Here is a 22,719-nt window from a genome sequence, read left to right as displayed (position 1 = left end):
AGTGCGGGGCTTGATCTCACAACCCCGAGATCACGACTCAAGCCAAATTCAGTGAAAGTTTGATGCTTAACTGAGCCACCCAAGCACCCCTAGTCTTTTTTTTTTTTCATTTGATTAAACTTACCCTTCCCGTCTCCCAAGGAGAAAAGCTATACGGTGCAGGGTAGGCCTAGTGTGTCAGCTGGAAGAGACCTCAGAGATCAGTACCTTCAACTCCCATTTTACAGATAGGAAAACCTGTCCAGAAGGCTAAACCTGTCCAGAAAGCTAAAGTTGCTTCCTCAAGGAAACCGCTGTTTTCAAGCAGAGTCAAAACTAGAAGGGAGCAAGCTATTCCTCTGTAAACATGGCTATTACTCTCTGCCTAATTCCAGAATGTTAGCGACCCAACCACACTGTGCCAAAAGGATATTAGAGGATCCTTCTCTGGAGAAACTCACCTGCCACAGAGAAAATTCCTGTAGATAACTAACAATTTAGAGAAGGTACCCAGCAGTTTGCTATTAGCAGATTCTCTCTGGTGAGGCCTACCAGTCTACAAAAACCCATTCCCATCTACCCAACCACCACACACAGGCCTTTTCAAGATTTTTTGTGCCTTTACTGAAGTGGAATTTTCCAACATTTAAGGAATAACAGGCATGAGGTGCTTGAGCCAAACAAACCCAGGAAGGGAATTCAGAAGAAAGGTGGTAGCAAAAGAAAAACTATAACGAATATCCTCAGAGATAAAATGCAGGATGCCATTTTTAAAAGGAAAAATGAGTAAATAAGGGCCTGGATATTAAAAATATGGTAGCAGAGATTAAAAATTCTCCTAGAAAGCTGCACCTGAATCTAACCAAACCTTTACATTTAACTTCCAGTTTACAGGCAATAAGAGAACAGAGGAACAAGTTTAAAATTACTGTGGGCCAGCAGATAAAATCCAGAATGTAAGAAACTCTGTAGGACAGCTATCCTAGACCATCAACTGGTCAACAGCAAGGACGAAAAAAATCCAGTCAAATATAAATCAATTTTCATACGGATCAAAACAGAGAACACATAATATTTTGTTGCAGGCAGACATAAATGATTAAACTACAAAGAAAAACAACATAATGATGAACACAATATAGAGAATTATTAGTATAAGGAAGAGAATGTAATCAGGGAGCAAATATTCTATTATAAGCTAATCAGAGTACGCCAGTGTTATGTTTTTTTTAAATAAGTGGGTTTTGGTTTTTTTTTTTTTTAAGATTTTATTTGAGAGAGAGAGAGAGAGGAGGGAAGGGGCACAGGGAGAGGGAGAAGCAGACTTCCCACTGAGCAGGGAGCCTGACACATGGCTCAATCCCAAGACCCTGAGATCATGACCTGGGCTGAAGGCAGAGGCTTTAACCCACTGAACCACCCAGATGCCCTATGCTAGGGTTTTTAAGTTATATTTATACAGTTATAAATATGGTATGTTTCATAATGAAAAAGATTTTACAGAACTTAAATGACAGAAGGGCAGACATCCCTACCCATCCAAAAAAATGTGAGAGCAAAATAAAACGCCTATACGCAGATGCACAAATTCTTAAAACCTTTGTCTTTTCAACTCTGCATTTTCTAGGAAGCTACAGAAGGACACATTTCCAAAACAAGGGAGTAAGCCAAGAAAGACATTAAAGGGTTCAGGTAACAGGAACTCTAACATATAAGCGAATTCTAAAAATGGCAGCAAAGGAAAATACCAAGACGGGGGTGACCAAACCTGGCTGAAGCAGAAGAGCGAAGAACTCCACGAGGGGTGACTCCAAGGAAAAAAGAACGTGATTCATTTTGCCATAGGAAAAACTTTTTTTTTTTAATATTTTATTTATTTGAGAGAGCATGAATGAGAGAGAACATAAGCAGCGTGAAGGGCAGAGGGAGAGGCAGACTCCCCACTGAGCAGGGATGCCTGATACGGAACTCAATCCCAGGACTCCGGGATCATGACCTGAGCCGAAGGCAGATGCTTAACTGACTGAGCCACCCAGGTGCCCCAACATGGGAAAAGCTTTAATCAAGAAGCATGTTAGGGAGGCACCTGGGCTCAGGTCATGATCCCGGAGTCCTGGGATCAAGCCCCACATGGTGCTCTCTGCTCAGCAGGGAGCCTGCTTCACTCTCTCTCTGCCTACTTGTGATCTCTGTCAAATAAATAAAAACATTTTTAAAAAAAGAAGCATGTTAAGGGCCTGCCTGGGTGGCTCAGTCGGTGGAGCATTTGACTTTTGGGTTTCCGCTTAAGTCATGACTGAGCCCCTTACTGAGCCCCGTGTTGGGGCTCTATGTTCAGTGTAGAGTCTGTTTGTCTCTCTCCTGCCCATACCCTCCCCCACTACCACACCCTCTCAATAAATTTTTTTTTTTTTTTTTTTTTTAGATTTTATTTGTCAGAGCATGGGCAGGGGGAACGACAGGCAGAAGGAGAAGCAGGCTACCCACTGAGCAAGTAGCTTCATGCAGGACTTGATCCCAGGAACTGGGATCATGACCTGAGCTGAAGGCAGATGCTTAATCGTCTGAGCCACCCAGGCATCCCTAAATAAATAAAATCTTAAAAAAAAAAAAAAAAGCATATTATAAAAAGCATTTGTATAAGAAATCTCAAATGCTCTAATACAAAACTTTATTTTTTAAAACTCAATTTAGTTAACATACAGTATAATATGAGTTTCAGGGGAAAGGCAATTATTAACTCCAGAGGGAAAAAGAAATAGTTCAAGAAAGAAAGCATAATCACAATATACTACATGGCCCAGCAAAGAACATTTAAATAGTCAAAGAATGTATAGGAAATGAATTATATGAAAACTCAATTACACTGGGAGGACAATGAAGAGCAAACAGACCAGGGTGAAAGCAAAATTCCTCATCCACCATCTTAACTAGGCTATAGATAGTCTAAAATAGCTCTTAAATAAGTGAGTGAATAATATATGCCTATTATTTAGAAATAGGGGGCAAAGCCGGAAGAAACAACTAAAAGAACTGGAGTAGCTCCCTTCAGGTGGCAGGAGCTAGGTTGGACAAGGGACGGGGGGTGAAGAACAGAAGACTGCTACCATTCTTTTTTTTAAATTCTTTCTAGCACTAATGGACTTTTTAAATTATTTTCACGTAACACTTTGCTAAAAAAACAGGATGCGAAGCTGTGTGGTAGGAGGCAATCTCACTGAACTATTCACAAAGAGACTATTTTATATTGTAGAAGGGACTCTGTGTCCAGATGCATTCAGAACCGTATACTCAAACACTGTACTAATCACTTTTCTCACATATTAACCGCAATATTCAAAGCAACCTGCAAAATCATATGCCCATTTCAGAAGCCATTCAGAAGAGGAAACAAACTCCATGAAGGTATGACTTGTTGCCAGTCAAAACTAGTAACAGACCAGCACAGGAACTCAAGGACTCTCAAAGACAAGATTCATTATCAGGACATGCTTCATAGGAAGATAGAAAAAATTCTTTCCAAGGTCATTTCCAACATGATTACTGACTGATTCTAGAGATGTAACAGGGAAGGGGTGGATCCCCATCATCCTGGACACCTGTCTGGGGCGTCTGCCTCTATAATCCTGGGATTCAGGAACAGTACCTTACCTTGATACAGGGCTTTACCTTCTATTGGAGACACACATATATCCCTACTTTCCTACTTGAGAAAGAGTTTCTACTCACCTGCAATGCTTTGTTGGCTTCTTTTATATCTTCTATTTTAAGTTTTGATCTGAAAAGATTACAAATGGGTCCATGTGTCAGTAAATATATTAAACACAGAACATCTAGCAATTCATTCAGGTATTGGTTTTTCATAGGATATAAAATTGTATATACTAAATGATTCTTTTTCTTTTTTTAATTTTATTTTTTATAAACATATATTTTTTTCCCCCCAGGGGTACAGGTCTGTGAATCTCCAGGTTTACACACTTCACAGCACTCACCATAGCACATACCCTCCCCAAAGTCCATAACCCCACCCCCCCTCTCCCAACCCCCCTCCCCCCAGCAACCCTCAGTTTGTTTTGTGAGATTAAGAGTCACTTATGGTTTGTCTCCCCCCCAATCACAACTTGTTTCATTTACTCTTCTCCTACCCCATTAACCCCCCATGTTGCATCTCCTCTCCCTCATATCAGGAAGATCATATGATATTGTCTTTCTCTGATTGACTTATTTCGCTAAGCATGATACCCTCTAGTTCCATCCACGTTGTCGCAAATGGCAAGATTTCATTTCTTTTGATGGCTGCATAGTATTCCATTGCATATATATACCACATCTTCTTTATCCATTCGTCTGTTGATGGACATCTAGGTTCTTTCCATAGTTTGGCTATTGTAGACATTGCTGCTATAAACATTCAGGAGCAAGTGCCCCTTCGGATCACTACGTTTGTATCTTTAGGGTAAATACCCAGCAGTGCAATTGCTGGGTCATTATACTAAATGATTCTAATGATCTTCTTTGACTAGTGGGATTATATTTTATATTTTCCTGTATTTTCTAAAAGCAAAAATGTCCTTTTTAAATTTAAAAAATTGCTTTAGCAAAAGAATATCGGCATTTTCATGTGGTTGTGACAATATTAGTAATAGCATTTACTGTAAGCTCACAGTGCACCAGACATGTTATATGACCTTTGCATGTATATGCTCATTTAATCTTCAAAAAAAGCCCTAACCAGTTTTTTGGTTTTTTTTTTTAAGATTTTATTCATTTATTCATGAGAGACAGAGAGGGAGGCAGAGACAGAAGGAAAAGCAGGCTCCCTGGGACTTGATCCCAGGACCCAGGGATCATGACCTGAGTCAAAGACAGAGGCTTAACCAACTGAGCCACCCAGGCGCCCCCAAAGCCCACCTATTTTAAAGATCAACCAGAGGCAGCTAGGTGGCTCAGTCGTTAAGCGTCTGCCTTCAGCACAGGTCATGATCCTGGGGTCCTGGGATCGAGTCCAGCATCTGGTTCCCTGCTCTTAAGGGAACCTGCTTCTCCCTCTCCCACTGCCCTTGCTTGTGTTCCCTCTCTGGCTATCTCTCTTTGTCAAATAAATAAAGTCTTAAGAAAAAAAAAAAGATTAATCAGTATCGATAAAGTGAAACCTGATGAGGTTTCATCACTCATAACAGGTCACAGAGGCAGTAACTGGGGAAGCCAGGATTCAAACTCTGTTCTTTGTGACGCTAAAGCCCACGCTAGCCATTATACACACTATTTCTCTACCAGATGCAAAAGAACGGTAAGAGTGGGAATATTAAGGAAAATACAATTGTGATACTTTTCACCTTTTGAAAATACATATCAGTGAACTTGCAAATTATAAATAGCACTATTTATCTGTGATCCTACTACCCAGAGAGGATAATCTGCATGTTGGTGTTTATTTTATTTTTATTTATTTATTTTAAAAGATTTTATTTATTTATTTGACAGACAGAGATCACAAGTAGGCAGAGAGGCAGGCAGAGAGAGAGAGGGGGAAGCAGGCTCCCCGCTAAGCAGAGAGCCCGATGTGGGGCTCGATCCCAGGACCCTGGGATCATGACCCGAGCTGAAGGCATAGGCATTAACCCACTGAGCCACCCAGGTGCCCCGAGTATGTGTATATTTTAAAAATGTATTTAAATTCATTTACTTAACATATAGTGTATTTTTGGTTTCAGAGGTAGAGGTCAGTGATTCATCAGTCTTATGTAACCTCTAGTACTCATTACATCATCTGCCTCCTTAATGCCCATCACCCAGTAACCCCATCCCCCCGAGTATGTGTATATTTTAAATGGAATCATCATTTATATAGTTTTCCATAAACAGCTCTTTTCAGATAATAATAGATCTTGAAAGGCTGAGAGCTATTGGCTTGTCGTTAAGCATCTGCCACATCATTATGGTAAAATGGTTACATGGTAGACAATGAAAAATACAGTTTATATAATCATCTACTGTGGAACTTCCAACTTATTTCAAATTTCTCACCACAAAACTTGTTCATTAAAATTGGAATGACCAAAATATTTGTATTCTTTTTCATAGGAAAACTACTTAAAAATGAAATTACTGGATCAAAAGATATATAAAGTCTCTGCTCCTGAGGCAGAACAGTAGGAAATGGCTTCATATTACTAGTGTTCCTTGTTCCAAGACATAAAAACAAAATGTAGTTTTTTTTTTAAGTTATTCTTAAATTTTTAATTTTTTAAAGATTTTATTTATTTGACAGAGAGAGAGAGAGTGGGAACACAAGCAGGGGGAGTGGGAGAGGGAGAAGCAGGCTTCCCAATAAGCAGGGAGCCCGATGCGGGGCTCGATCCTGGGACCCTGGGAACATGACCTGAGCCAAAGGCAGACACTTAATGACTGAGCCACCCAGGCACCCCAAAATGTAGTTTTTTTTTAATCTAGTTCATACTTCTACAGTGGGAAAAATCAATGTTAAACTACAGAGATTAAAAATACAACACAAAATTTTCTTGGCTAAATTCACATCTACAAAATGTAGCTGAAAAAAATGGATGCTGGAGAGAATAATGGTCAAAACAGTAACTGTGCTACACAGAAAACCAGAATATGGAATGAAAGTAGCTTAATGACATTTGCTACAGAAATTGTTATGAAAATTCACTGGCATTGATATATTTCTGGGTAAAATGCCTTTAATTACAAATAGGGATACAGCTAATATTGACCCCTCCAATATGAACTGCCAAACTACCCTAAAGAAAGGAGTAGCAGCCACAGTTCCAGTAAACAAAATATACAAGAACATCTCCTCTCTGTAAGGAGGAAACAGAGGTCCATATTATTCATTTTAGTTTTTATTTAGAAATATTTAATTGTGCAAAAATATTCAGCCGTGGAATGAAAATAGCAGAGAGAAAGGCCAAGATAAAACATGAGGCTGTAATAAATGTGACACAATTGATGATGACACTACAGGAAAAAAAAAATCCATAAATGATAAAACCTGATAATCCTGAAACCTCTGCTTTGAGGGAAAAAAAAAAAAAATCTGTCATTTTCTTTATGTGGAAAGAATCTCTTTTACTGAATACTATGTTTGCAAGAGTCCTGGAAATTTGTTTTTCCAAACTAAAAATTCTTGTTGGAATTTAAGCTTTGATGAGCATAAGAGAAAAGCTGATTATCATCCTTCATATATTTTTAACTCAGTCACTCTAACACAGACACAGTAGTTTGGGTTCTCTTCCTTGAATATTCCATCCTAATATTTCGTGTTCCACATTTTCTTCAAATATGAACAGCTCATTTTCATTTTGTTTAATCCTCAAATTAGTCTCTCTATAACATAACTGATTTAGAATAACACTTAAAACCTTTCAAAATTTATCAAAAATTCTTTTTAAAAATCCTTTACTAAGAAATAAGAGTAAATACTTCATTAGTGAAAGTATTTTTCTAGTTAAAATTAACCATTTACATTTAAAATCACAGGTTCAGAAACTGGAGCAGTAGAAAGTAATTTTCATATCCAACCTCATCTGACATGAAAACAGATATTCTGGTTGTGATAATGCAAAGGTACTGTGCTAGAGGCTTTCACATGCTTATTCTCAGTTAATTAGAAAAAGCACTCTTTGGGGATTTTATAACTCTCCATTTTACAAATGTGGGAGTGGGCTTAGAGGTATTAAATAACCCTAAGTCACAAAACTAGTAAATGGTAGAGGAATCCTTATTCCTGTGAGTGACACGAATGAATACTAATTTTTAAGTTTAATCATAACTTGAAAACACAGTCTTGGGGCGCCTGGGTGGCTCTGTCGTTAAGTGTCTGCCTTTGGCTCAGGTCATGATCCCAGGGTCCTGGGATCGAGCCCTGCATCAGGCTCCCTGCTCGGTGGGGACGCCTGCTTCTCCCTCTCCCACTCCCCATACTTGTGTTCCCTTTCTCGCTGTGTCTCTCTGTCAAGGAAATAAAAATCTCTTAAAAAAAAAGTTTTGAGTGGTTCTTTCCAAAACCTAAATTTTCCCTTTTAATACAATTAAATATGGTTCATATTATGGTTCAAATAACCTTTATCCTCCCACTCCACATTTTAAATAATACTCAAATGTCTATAGAAAGCCTAAAGGCTCCTGGTAAATTAGAAGCAAAGATTAAAAAGTACTGATCCAATCTCAGTCCCTCCTCAACAAGTTTTTAAAAAGATACTCATTCATCACCCCGCGTATTAGGGAAGAATTTGAGATCTTATAATCACAGGAGCAGGAGAATGAAGAGGAAGAATAAGAGCGTTTCACAGATAATCTGCGGCGGTATAGGAGACCGCATGGGGGCCAGTGGTCGTCCTCCAGCTTTGATAAAATTATTCTCACCACTTAAGAGGACTATGGTTAAGAAAGGATAAAACGGGGCGGGGGAACCAAAGCAAAGAGTAAAAGGAGTTCGGACTCAAAGCTCACCCTACACAGGTCTTAGGGACTATGGACCCAGAAACAGCAGAGGAAAACGAACAAATCTCTGCCATAACAATTCAAAGATTAACAAGGAAAAAAAACTCATAAATGAAGTAAAAACACAAATGGAAGATGTACAATGTGTACAATTTTTTAAATCCCCTAAAAAAGGGGCGCCTGGGTGGCTCGGTGGGTTAAGCCTCTGCCTTTGGCTCAGGTCATGATCTCAGGGTCCAGGGATCGAGCCCCACATTGGCCTCTCTGCCCAGCAGGGAGCCTGCTTCCTCCTCTCTCTCTGCCGGCCTCTCTGCCTACTTGTGATCTCTGACTGTCAAGTAAATAAATAAATCTTTTTAAAAAAAGATCCCCTAAGAAAAAGAGCAACCAAAAATATGCACAGGATATGAACAGGCAGTAAGCTATGAATACAAATGGGACACAGATAGATACAGATGTTCAGGCGCACCTGGCTGGCTTCACCCCTGGAGCATGCAACACTTGATCTCAGGGTCACGGGTTTAAGCCCCTCATTGAGCGTAGAGATTACTTAAGTAGATAAATACAGATGCTCAACTGTGGTTATGGTTAAAAAAATACAAAACAAGATTTCCAACTATCGGACTGGCAAAAGCATTTTCTTCTACTAATTTTAGCTATATTGAAGGGGTCTAATACTGGAAATAGAGGATGATTTAGCACTATAGAATTTTACAGAGCATATTCCTTTTTTTTTTTTTAAAGATTTTATTTGTTTATTTGACAGAGAGGGATCACAAGTAGGCAGAGAGGCAGGCAGAGAGAGTGGTGGGTAGGGGGAAGAAGGCTCCCTGCTGAGCAGAGAGCCCGATGCAGGCCTCCATCCCAGGACCCTGAGATCATGACCTGAGCCGAAGGCAGAGGCTTAACCCACTGAGCCACCCAGGCGCCCTATAGAGCACATTCTTTTTGGCCCAGCAATCACCTCTAGGAACGTACTCTTTAGATATACTCACTGAAGTATATCAAGATATATCCACACACATACAAGATTTCACAGCAATATCGTTTATAAAAGAAAAAAAAATTAGGAAGTTTAAATAATAGCACACCCATCCTATGGAACATCTTGATGTACTGATATGGAAAAACCTCTAATATATTCTAAAGTAAAAAAGAAATTCACGAACTTCAGAAGACCATGCAGATAGCAGTAACGGAGGCGTTAGGCATGTGTAAAAAAAAAAAAAAACTTGGTCAAAAAAAAAAAAAAAAAAACTTAGTCAAAATAACCCTTGAAAATTCCTTAAATAGCCCATAAATAGATCCTCAACTCTATGTTCAACTAATCTTCAACAAAGCAGGAAAGAATGTCCAATGGAAAAAAAGTCTCTTCAACAAATGGTGTGGGGAAAATGAAACCGGACCTTCACCTTCCACCACACACAAAAATAGACTCAAAATGGATGAAAGACCTAAATGTGAAACAGGAATCCCTCAAAATCCTTGAGGAGAACACAGGCAGCAAGCTCTTCAACCTCAGCCACAGCAACTCTTTCCTAGACATATTGCCAAAGGCAAGGGAAGCAAGGGCAAAAATGAACTACTGGGTCTTCATCAAGATAAAAAGCTTTTAGGGGTGCCTGTGTGGCTCAGTGGTTAAATCCTCTGCCTTCGGCTCAGGTCATGATCTCAGGGTCCTGGGATCGAGTCCTGCATCGGGCTCTCTGCTCAGTGGGGAGCCTGCCTCCTCCTCCTCTCTCTCTCTGCCTGCCTCTCTGCCTATTTGTGATCTGTCTGTCAAATAAATTTTAAAAAAAAAAATCTTAAAAAAAAAATCTTTAAAAAAAAAAGATAAAAAGCTTTTACAAACAGCAAAGAAAAAAAATAGTCAACAAAACCGAAAGATAACCAACAGAATGGGAGAAAATATCTGCAAATGACATATCAGATAATGGGCTAGTATCCAAAATCTATAAAGAACTTCTCAAACTCAACACCCAAAGAACAAAGAATCCAATCAAGAAATGGTCAGAGGACATGAACAGACATTTCTGCAAAGAAGACATCCAAATGGCCAACAGACCCATGAAAAAGTGCTCCACATCACTTGGCATCAGGGAAATACAAATCAAAACCACAGTAAGATACCACCTTTCACCGGTCAGAATGGCTAAAACTAACAAGTCAGGAAACGAGAGATGTTGGCAAGGATGAAGAGAAAGGGGAACCCTCCTACACTGTTGGTGGGAATGCAGGCTGGTGCAGCCACTCTGGAAAACAGCATGGAGGTTCCTCAAAAAGTTGAAAACAGAGCTACCCAGCATATTGCACTATTGGGTATTTTACCCCAAAGATACAAATGTAGTGACCCAAAGGGGCACATGCACCCGAATGTTTATAGCAGCAATGTCCACAATAGCCAAACTATGGAAAGAACCTAGATGTCCATCAACAGACGAATGGGTAAAGAAGAGGTGAGATACACACACACACACACACACACACACACACACACACACAGGAATACTATGCAGTCTTCAAAAAAACTGAAATCTTGCCATTTGCAACAACATGGATGGAATTAGAGAGTATTATCCTAAGCGAAATAAGTCAGTCAGAGAGAGACAATTATCTTAGGATCTCACTGATATGAGGACTTTGAGAAACAAGACCGAGGATCATAGAGGAAGGGAGGGGGAAAAAATGAAACAAGATGAAACCAGAGAGGGAGACAAACCGTAAGAGACTCTTAATCTCAGGAAACAAACTGAGGGCTGCTGGAGTGGAGGGAGGTGGGAGCGATGGGGTGGCTGGATGATAGACACTGGGGAGGGTATGTGCTATGGTGAGCACTGTGAATTGTGTAAGACTGATGATTCACAGACCTGTATCCCTGAAATAAGTAATACATTATATGTTAATAAAAAAAAAATAGCCCATAAAGTTCAGTATAGATTTTGAACATATCCAACCTTAAGCAGTAATTTTCATGCAAACCCAAATTTGATAAACAATGAACTAGACTAAAGGAAAAAGGGGGAAAAAAGTGAATTCAGAGGTGCCCAGTTGGCTCAGTTGGTAGAGCATGTGGTTCTTTTTTAAGTAGGCTCCATGCGGGGCCTACTCAGTGCAGGACTTGAACTCACAATTCTGAGATCAAAACCTGAGCCAGGATCAAGAGTTGGACACTCAACTGACCAAGCCACCCAGGCCCCAGAGCATGCAACTCTTGATCTCAGGGTTATAGGTTCAGTACATTGGGTATAGAGATTACTTAAAATCTTAAATTTAAAAAAAATGAGGAACTAGAGTGTATCATGCTAATTGAAGTCACTCAGTCAGAGAAAGACAAATACCATATGATTCACTCATATGTGGAATTTAAGAAACAAAACAGATGTGCAAAGGGGAAGGGGAAGAAAAAATAAGAACAGAGAGGGAGGCAAACCATAAAAGACTTTCTAGTTAAGACAGCAAACCGAGGGTTGCTGGAGGGGTGGTGGGTGGGGGATGGGCTAAATGGGTGATGGGTAGTAAGGAGGGCACTTACTTGGATGAGCACTGGGGGTTATATGTTAAGTGATGAATCACTAAGTTCAACTCCTGAAACCAATACTACATTATATGTTAACTTGAACTTAAATAAAATTTAAAAGTGAATTTAGCTATCTGAACAATAAAATGATCATGCCTTAAAAAATAAATTAATAAAAAATGATCATGCCTTTAATAAACCATACAGTTGGGGCGCCTGGGTGGCTCAGTGGGTTAAAGCCTCTGCCTTCGGCTCAGGTCATGATCCCAGGGTCCTGGGATCGAGCCCCGCATCGGGCTCTCTGCTCAGCAGGGAGCCTGCTTCCCCCTCTCTCTCTCCCTGCCTCTCTGCCTACTTGTGATCTCTGTCAAATAAATAAATAAGTTCTTTAAAAAAAGAACAACCATACAGTCTTTAGCATCACATGGGAGATGGGCGGAAAATAATACACATTCCCCTTTTACTCTAATCTGTTTTAATATTTACCCTTTATGATCTTAAATGTAAGTATTATTTTTATTGTGTGATTGTACATTGCTGAGTCCTTGGCACTTGGAATAGTACCCGAAATGTAATACAACCTTAGAATTTGTCAAATGAATAAATGAGAAATAAAGTAATAAGCGCTTAGCATAATAAGGTCTAGGTCAAAGTGCTCACTAGGTGAATGCCACATTAGAATTGAAATCTTGCTTATTAGACTCGTAATATAAATTGTTCTTTGAATTTATAGAAACAAAAATAGCTTTATCTTTTCTTTTTTAAAGCCAACTCTATCCCCAATGTGAAATTCAAACTCACAACTCGACCCTGAGATCAAGAGTCACATGTTCTACTGACTGGGCCAGCCTGGCACCCCAATAGCTTTATCTTTTTGAGAACCTGTATTTCCTTTGTGGTTTTAGTGAACTACTCTTTTCTATGGCCTTGGAAATTGCTATCGAGATTTTTAAGATTTTATTTATTTATTTGACAGAGAGAGAGACCACAAGTAGGCAGAGAGGCAGGCAGAGGGGTAGGGGGAAGCAGGCTCCCTGCTGAGCAGAAAGCCTGACGCAGGGCTTGATCCCAGGACCCTGAGATCATGACCTGAGTGGAAGGCAGAGGCTTAACCCACTGGGCCACCGAGGGGCCCCGGTCTCGAGATTTCTTAATCTCATCTTTAGCAGTGAAGTCTCCATTCCAGTTAGGATTTCTATTGAGTTTGTTACAAATGATATATACGTACATGTATATGACTAATATATATGATGAGATATTCACATATGAATTTGCTATGAGGTTCACTAAGGTTTACTAACTCTGAGGACTGATACTTGGGAGAGGGAGGAAATTGTGCTATTTGAATTTTTAATCACATAAAACATCAAAGGGGGTTATACAGGTGTTCAGATTACGGGCACTACAGCTTTCTTTTGCTTTTCTGTAGTGTGTTTTTGTTTTTTTAACATGTCAGTGATACTTTCAATCTAAACTAAACCTTCCGGGGCTCATCGCAGGTACTTGGGAATATGTTCAATCAGGGCACAAGGACGAAGCTCCTAGCCCCAAGCACAGACTGTAGAACAAGGAGGAAGGGAGAAAGACAGAACACTGTTGCTCCTGCCTGTCTTTCTAGCAACCCGGCAACACCTGAATGCAGCAGATCCAACCACATTGCAGGAAGTTAAGCCCCAACTCTAGCATAAAACTTTCCACTTCTCACAATGTTAGCTCCTTCTCAAAACAGTCTGAAAACGATCTCTCCACAGATATTTTGGAAATTTGATTTCTCTTGTTCTGGGGAAAATATACTAAATGAACTTCTGAATTATCTAATTTGAATACATTAAATAAGAGTCTTAAGCGTTTAAAGCTACAATGTATTAAACTGAACCTAACTTTCGTTTATCTTTAAGGTTTTTTTTATTTATTTATTTTTAAGATTTTATTTACTTATTTGACACAGAGAGAGAGATCACAAGTAGGCAGAGGGGCAGGCAGAGGGAGAGAGGGAAGCAGACTCCCTGCTGAGCAGAGAACCCGATGTGGGGCTCAATCCCAGGACCCTGAGATCAGAACCTGAGCCAAAGGCAGAGGCTTAACCCACTGAGCCACCCAGGTACCCTAAGGTTTTTTATTTTAATAGTTCATATCTTTCTTTCTATATTTAAACTCTTCTGCCTACTTGGTTTGGCACACTCCTACCTTTAAAAAAGTCAATGACTACATAGATGAAGGAAAAAAAGAGAAATTACTCGCTAAGTTTGTTGCCAAGTTCTTGAAGAGCTTGCTCCTGTTCATGATATATTTTTTTCAACTGCTGATTTTCATCCTGGATGTTAAGGAACTCCTTCAAAACAATAAAAGACAGAAAATGCAATTTAAAAGAAATAAACAAGAAACTCCCCACCGTATACATACTAATAATTAGGAACATATATATCCTTTAGCTTTTTTTTTTTTTTTTAAGATTTTGTTTATTTATTTATTTGACAGAGATCACAAGTAGGCAGAGAGGCAGGCAGAGAGAGAGGAGGAAGCAGGCTCCCTGCTGAGCAGAGAGCCCGATTCGGGGCTCGATCCCAGGACCCTGGGATCATGACCTGAGCCGAAGGCAGAGGCTTTAACCCACTGAGCCACCCAGGCGCCCCTCCTTTAGCTTTTTATAAAAAATAGAACTCTATGTCCAAGCTCTCTCATAGCTATACCATCAACTATCACCTATTTTCCATTCATTTAAACTCTACTAGTTTTCTTTTTTTAAAAAACTTATTTTGGGAGGAGGGAAGGACAGAAGGAATCTCAAGCCGGAGCCTAGTAGAGGGCTCAGGGCTCAATTCCACGACCCTGAGATCATGACTTGAGCTGAAACCAAAAGTCAGATGCTCAGCTGACTGAGCCACCCAGGTGTCCCATGATTTTTTTTTTTTTTAAAGTAAACTCTCGACCCAACATGGGGCTTGAACTCATGAATCCAGCCAGGCACCCCTTCTTATTGGTATTTTTAAATACAACCAGTATATTCTGCCTCTTTAGTATAAATATAAATTATGATTTCTTTTTTTATTAAAGATTTTGTTTATTTATTTGACACATAGGTGGAGATCACAAATAGGTGGAGAGGCAGGGAGAGAGAGAAGGGGAAGCAGGCTGCTGAGCAGAGAGCCTGATGTGGAAGCTCAATCCCAGGACCCTGAGATCATGACCTGAGCCGAAGGCAGAGGCTTTAACCCACTGAGCCACCCAGGTGCCCCTCTCTTTTTGAGTAACTTAGTTTTCAAAGATACAATTTTTAAAGTTTTACCACCATTTACTTTTTTAAGATCAATGATTTGTTGGGTCTCATTTCGAAGATGAGATAAGGCATCTTTCTCCTTTTGAAGATCTTCCTGCAAAGTCTGCCTCCATTCCTTCTCAATCTTCAAATCAGTTTCCAGCTGCACCCTTAAAGGACAAACACACAGAAATTTAGTGCTATTTCTCACAGAACAGCCGTCTGCTTTCTTTAATAACACCATCTTTTTTATTATTTTCACTTTTGTACATTTCTTCAAGTATTTTCTTTCAAAAATGTTTTTTTGTAAACAAGTTCAGCAGCACAGGATTTTCTGATCCCAACTTATCAATATATTTGCCAACCACAAAAATTCCTGGCTAAACAATAACTTGTCACTTTTTATTTCTGTGTACATAAATGCTATATGAGCAGAGAAAATGCCTGGAAGTATATACCACACTATTAATACTGGTTGTATCTTGGGGGAATGAAACAAAGGAGAAAAATCTGAAGTTTTAATTATTTACATTTCTGTGCCATGTGCAAAATTTTACAACGAACTATTGTTCTAAGAATTACAGCAATCACTAAACCAGTTAAACATAGTCACAGAAAAATCAAACCTGGTACAGAGTGCTACTTTACAGATTGCTTACAGGACAGAGCTAAGCCCAAAGAGACACCTGAGGAAAACCCATACTGCTCAGAAATGCCAATTCACATTTCAAAGTGCTACCTCATCATTCTAACAGGTGCTATCTGGCAAAACAAAAGTAGTCAAATTCCTACACTTTAAGATACCAAGAAGAAATCATTTTGAAAATTATTGCTCACAGGTAGGTATAACAGATGAGGCATAAACAATGCTACAATTTCTAATACATTAAATTTCATTTATTTATTTTTTTAAGATTTTATTTATTTATATGACACAGAGAGAGAGAGACAGAGCCAAAAGCAGGGGAGGCAGCAGGCAGAGGCAGAGGGAGAAGCAGGCTCTCTGCCATGCAGGGCTGGATCCCAAGACCGCAGGATCATGACCCAAGCTAAAGGCAGATGCTCAACCGACTGAGACACCCAGGCACCCTCTAATAAATTTTAATAGCAATATGTAATATTGAGACTATCACAATATAACATTTTAATACTCTTCTGTTAATATCCTAATTACTTTTTTTCCTCATAATGTTAGCATTTCCATCTATGGCCACATTATTTCTCTGTGAAGTGAATTTCAGACTTTATAATTCAGGTTGCAGAGAAAAGATCCCCCTAAATGGAATTTACAGATTGTTGATTAATACTATTTCACTACAAATTCAAAAGGAATACAGAGACAGGTACATGTTACTAACACTGAAGGAACGAAAGTATGGAGTGCCTTGAGTGGCCTTATCATCCAGAACCAGAAAAAAACTGAGTGAAAAAGCAAAGGAAAAGTATTTTTAAGTTATTATAAATATATTGTCAAAATACACATTGACCACCAAAGGCAGAAACCAAAAAGAGAAAAAGGAAAAATACAACTACTGAAAATTTAAAATGTCTAAATGAACAAAGTTTAAAAACAGTAAATTTTGGGGTACCTGGCTCAGTGGGTTAAAGCTTCTGCCTTCAGCCGGGTCATGATCCCAGGGTCCTGGGATCGAGCCATGCATCGGGCTCTCTGCTCAGCGGGGAGCCTGTTTCCCTTCCTCTCTCTCTCTCTGCCTGCCTCTCTGCCTACTTGTGATCTCTGTCTGTCAAATAAATAAATAAAAATCTTTATAGAAAAAAATAAAAGCAGTAAATTTAGAAACTATTTCACGGCATGTGAAATGCCCAGAGTAAAGAACTCTTATAAACAAATATTAATAAGCTGAACACTCCAAGGAAAAAAGTAAATGATATGAACTGGCAATTCACAAAATAAATACAAATGGATCTCACCAATAATCAAAGATATGCAAACTCCAATGACAAAGCACAATTTTTCAGGCTAAAGGATTCCTCTACGTTAACTGATACGATGGTACAGACCTATACTAATTGATACGACACACTGCCCATGACACAACACATGCAATAAAGATGGCACTAAAGAACATGTTGTGTGACCCTCTTTCTGAAATACATAAAAGCATCTCTGCATGGCAAAAAAAGGGTATTCATCAAAATGTTAAAAAAAAACTGTCTCTAATTTTTATTTTCTTCACATTTTCCTACACTTTCCAACAACATGTAATACTTCTGTAGTCAGAAATCATTTATTTCCATTTTAGGGGGAAAAAAATGGAATTCGTTCAGCTGCCCCCTTCTACAGAAACAGTTCCAGTTTTTCTGAACCATCAGGGATTCCCCTGATCTCCAAATTGTTCACATGGTCATGCTTTACCAACAGGACACCAACTGACAGACAAAATTACTTGGCTTATTACACGGTTTTAGCAGAAAGAAACCTCTTCTCTCTATAGCAGTATCCAAGATTTAGTGACCAGGTTAGCCCCATAGCAGTAGGAACCCCAGAAGGCACAGAATAACATGGTGATGAGTTCCCTGAGGCTTCTTTTTGCCTCCTATATAGCTCAGAGTGGGTGTTGAAGAAGCCACTACCTGTAATGGATATAGACAAAAAAAAAAAAAAAGAGAGAGAGAAAAGAAAAGAAAAAAGTCCCAAGAAAAGTCTGCTCTCTCTTGCTAAATAACTGAGAAAAAGTAGCCTAGCATTGATAGAAACAAGATGGGACTGGGGAGGGAGACAAACTATAAGAGACTCTTAATCTCAGGAAACAAACTGAGGGTTGCTGGGAGGTGGGGGAGGAGGGATGGGGTGGCTGGATTATGGACACTGGGGAGGGTATGTGCTATGGTGATTGCTGTGAATTATGTAAGACTGGTGATTCACAGACCTGTACCCCTGAAGCAAATAATACATTATATGTTAATTGAAAAAAAAAAAAAAAAAGCATTTTGACAGTAAAGGCCCTATTATAGCAAAACAAAAAACAAAAAAACCCAGAGGAAAAAACCATAGGGCCCCAACCACTGTCAGCAAAGGCCAAGTGGGGAATTTAGATTTCCATCCTCACCTGGCAATAATAAAGTGTCTCTCCCACCCCCCAACATGGTAATATCAGAAAAGGTCAAGGGGCAAGCTGGGATTTTGAATACTGCCCAGCACCCTCTCTTATGGAGACCACATTGGGAACCCGGACTTTTAACCCACATCAATAACAAGGTATTTCTCACCCTCCCCAGGTCAGTGAAAGCCAAGTGAGAAGCCTAGATTTCTATTCCTGCCCAGTGAAATGAGGCACCTCTACCTCTCTCCTCCAGAATGGTGTCCACAGACAGAAGCCTAGACTTCCACCCCTACTTGAGAGAAACAAGGCACCACTCTTCTTTTCCACAATGTCAGTAGAGACTGATTGGAAAGCACGGATTTCAATCCCTGCCCAGTAGTTAGGCACCCTTCTCCATTCCATCCAGAATGGTTCTAGGATTCTACTATCCCTACTTGGTATAAAGAGTGAGTTTCAGGGCACCTTGGTGGCTCAGTCAGACGCCGTAAGTGTCTGACTCTTGGTTTGGCTCAGGTCACGATCTTAGGGGTCATGAAATTGAGCCCTAATTCAGGCTCCACGCTCAGTGTAGTGTTTGTTTGAGATCCTCTCTCCCCCTCCCTCTGCCCTTGCACCTCCTGCTTGCACCTAAAATAAATAAATACATCTTAAAGAGAGAGAGAAAGAGGGAGAGAGAGTCAGCATCTGTATTCCCCTGCTCGTGTAGCTTCAGTGGAGAACTGCTAAAATTTAAATAAGATGTAGTCTCGTAACATAATTCTCAGTATGTCCAGAATGCACTGAAAAACACTTGTTATATCAAGACCCAAGAAATAACGTGGATGAGGAAAAAAAAGATGCCAACATGTCAGATAATTCTGAAGAGATAAGAATTTTAAAGCAGTCATCATGAAAATGCTCCTATGACCAATTAAGAACACACCTGAAACAAAACAGTAAGTTTAAGCATAAAAGATCAGATGAAATTGGGCACGTTCAGGATGGAATGGCTGTAGACTATTAAAAAAGAGAGAGAGGAAGGAAACATAGTCAAATGGATATATACAATAACCTCACTAAATGGGCTCAGTAGGAGAATGATGATGAGGAGGAAAGAATGGATTTCAAAACACTACAACCGTAAGGGCACCTGGCTGGCTCAGTCAGTAGAGCACGCAACTCTTGATCTCAGAATTGTGAGTTCAAGCCTCACATTGGGCACAGAACCTACTTAAAAAAACAACAACAACACTACAATAGAAATCACCCAATCTGAACAAGAGAGGAGAAAATAAACTGGGGGAAAAAACTGTCTGAGACCTATAGGATTATTTAAAACAAAAAATCTAATATTCAAGGTCATCAGAATTCCAGAGAAGAGAGGGGAGGCTGAGTCTGGGTGGCTCAGTTGGTTAAGCATCCGACTCTTGATTTTGGCTCCAGTTATGATTTCAGGGTCGTGAGATCAAGCACCATGTCAGACTCCACGCTCAGCAAGGAGTCTGCTTAGAATTCTCCCTCTCCCTCTGTCTCTGGCCCTCCCCACTCCCTTTCTCCCTGTCTAAATAAATCTTTTTTTTTAAAGATTTTAATTTATTTATTTGAGAGAGAAAGAACATGAGTGGGGAGGAGGGGCAGAGGGAGAGGAAGAAGCAGGCTCTCCATTGAGAAGGAAGCCTCATGTAGGTCTCAACCCAAGGAACCCTGGGATCATAACCCAAGTCAAAGCAAATGCTTCACCGACTGAGCGCTAAAGTGAGTAAATCAAACAAACAAACGAAAGAATTCCAGTAGAAAGGAAGCAATTGGACTGGAAAAATATCTAGAAAAAAGAGAGCTGAAAAATATCCAAATTTGGTAAAGATAAACAGAAAGATTGAAGAAGCCGACCAAAGCTTAAAAAAGATAAATCCAAAGAAATAATCTTGGATAGAGTAACAGTCATTCAAATGACAGTATTTTTCATCAGAAACTACAAAAACCAAAAGAAAATGGTACCACAGTTTTCAAGTGCTGAAAGAAAGGAACTGTCAATTCAGAATTCTAAGGAAAGTCTGAAAAGATCTTTCAGAAATGAAGATGAAATCAAGATCTCATATGAAAAAAAATAAGTAAGAGAATTTGTTGCCAAGAGACCCACCCTAAAAGAAACACAAAAGAAGTTCTTCAGATACAGAAGAAAACTTATATCAGGAATGAAGAAAGAACAATAAGCAAAGTTTCCTAAATTATATATAATGTTTGAAGCACAAACTATAAAATTGTCTGATGTGGGAGCACATAGCTAGCTCAGCCATAAAGCATGAGACTCTTGATCTCAGTCATGAGTTCAAACCCAACACTGGGCTTAGAGTTTACATCTTAAAAAAAAAAAAAAAAAACCTTTCTAATATTGTCTGATGTGGTTCTCAATATTATGCAGAGAAAATATTTAAGTCAATTATGTTATAAAAGAAAAAGAGTAAAAAGATCTAAGTGGAAGTAAGACTTCCACACTTCATTCAAAGTAGTAAAATACTGGTACCAGTAGACTGAAAATCTGCAAATATATAAGACAGTATCTACAGCAATCATGAGAAAATCTATATGAAGAGATACACTCAAAAACACTATAGATAAATCAAAAAGGAATTATAAATAATATTCAAGTAATCCCTGGGGGAGGCAGGAAAAAAGAAATAAAGGAAGGAAAAACAAAACAACAAAAAAACAATAAAAGAGCAGACTTATGCTCTCATACCAACAATTACACTAAATGTAAATGAACTAAATATATCATTAAGAGATTGTCAGAACAGATAAAAAAACATGAACTATAAGAAACTTACTTCAAATATACTGATGATAATAATAAAGATTAGGCTGATAGTTTAAATACTGAAAAATGCAAGCAGTCATGTTTTATTATATGACAATACTAATCAAAAGAAAGCAGAAGCAGCTCTATTAACATCTGATAAAGAAAATTACCAGAGATAAACATATCATATCATGGCTTATAAAAGGCTCATAAAAGGCATATATTGTTTTGATAAAAAGGTCAATTCGCCAAAAAGACATAGCAATCCTAAATGTGTCGGCACCAAACAACAGAATACAAGAAGCTTCAGAATACAAGAAGCAAAAACCGTTAGAACTGAAAGTAGAAACACACAAATCCACAGTTACAGATGGGATATTCAACATATCCCCTCTCAATAATTGACAGAACTATTAGGAAATTCGCACGAACAGAGAGGAGTTTAATGCCACCTCAACCAATGGGTCTCAAGACAGCTTAGCAAGTTATATATCATAAATGGCATGTAGTCTTGTTTATGATCTGTTAAACATAATACGTAACTATTTGCTATTGTTGCTTTAATAACAAAAGAAGTAACATGTTTACTAGGAGAAAATACTGATGTTTATAAAGTAAAAACTAAAATACCCCTGTCAATCTGCCATCACTCCCCTGAGATAATCAGTCCCCAGAATCTATATTCTTTAAGCACATGCACACACACACACACGCATATGTGCTTATTTAAATATATATGCATATGTGCATAGTTATTATACACATAACTATGCATATATGCACAGTTTTAATTTTATAAAAATTGGGATACCTCACATACTGTCTGCAACTTGCTTTTTTCAGTCCAGTGACATATATGGACATCATTCTTAGCTTGTAAGAAATATCTAAAGTATTAATAAAAACGTTCTCAGAAAATCTCGTTTTTTGATAATACAAGTTCCTTTGAGTTACAAAGGTCTATTACACTCAATATCTAGAAGTATAATGGCCATCTGCTGTTATGCACCAGCAGAAAGAATAAAATTCTCCTTGAGCAAGATAACAAGAGAGTTGAAAAGCTCTGAAAACAATAAAGGGACAAAAAACTCAAGTTTATCAATCATGTTTCCTAATTTTTTTTTTAATTTCTCAAAGAGAACTCCATCATCTACCTGGCATCATTAACTAAAGGAAAATATAGGTATCCTACCATTATGGGCAAAAAAGAAGGGGTGGGGGCGCCTGTGTGGCTCAGTGGGTTAAGCCTCTGCCTTCGGTTCAGGTCATGATCTCAGGGTCCTGGGATCGAGAACCACATCACATCACACTCTTTGCTCAGCAGGGAGCCTGCTTTCCCCTCTCTCTCTCTCTCTCTCTCTCTCTCTGCCTCTCTGCCTACTTGTGATCTCTTTCAAATAAATAAATAAAATCTAAAAAAAGGGGAGGGGCTGGGGAGGGGATTATGTTAATACAAGCATTTGTTTCCAAGAGTGAAATACTCACAGCTGTTTCTCCTTTTGGGAGACTTGTTTCTGCAGATTGTCGGATTTACTCTGACACTCTTGTAGATACTTCTTGTCTTCATCTTCAGCTTCCATTTGCGCCTTCTCTGCTTGCTGCAATCTGGTGTAATTCAAATCAACTTTGGGTAAAACTGAGGCTAGAACTAGGG

General features: G+C 38.9%; 1 protein-coding gene across 5 annotated transcripts in view; it reads right to left on the bottom strand.

Moving 5' to 3' along the window:
• Window positions 1-22,719, bottom strand: part of RUFY2 (RUN and FYVE domain containing 2) — a 55,195-nt gene that overhangs the window by 3,617 nt on the left and 28,859 nt on the right. For 2 of the 5 annotated variants that reach the window (XM_032841765.1, XM_032841756.1), the window contains 4 exons: window positions 22,551-22,670; window positions 15,262-15,391; window positions 14,203-14,297; window positions 3,709-3,757 (listed from right to left, as the gene is read on the bottom strand). In XM_032841765.1, coding sequence (XP_032697656.1) covers window positions 3,709-3,757; window positions 14,203-14,297; window positions 15,262-15,391; window positions 22,551-22,670 — 394 coding nt within the window. Of the gene's footprint in view, window positions 1-3,708; window positions 3,758-14,202; window positions 14,298-15,251; window positions 15,392-22,550; window positions 22,714-22,719 lie in introns of those variants that run through there. The other 3 variants (XM_032841783.1, XM_032841774.1, XM_032841801.1) reach the window with 3 other exon arrangements.

The sequence above is a fragment of the Lontra canadensis genome, unplaced genomic scaffold (genome assembly GCF_010015895.1).
Source record: "Lontra canadensis isolate GAN:19392208 unplaced genomic scaffold, GSC_riverotter_1.0 scaffold3, whole genome shotgun sequence".
NCBI classification, from domain to species: Eukaryota; Metazoa; Chordata; class Mammalia; order Carnivora; family Mustelidae; genus Lontra; species Lontra canadensis.
Note: the sequence above shows the minus strand (reverse complement) of the source record. Positions and strands in the feature narration are given on the sequence as shown.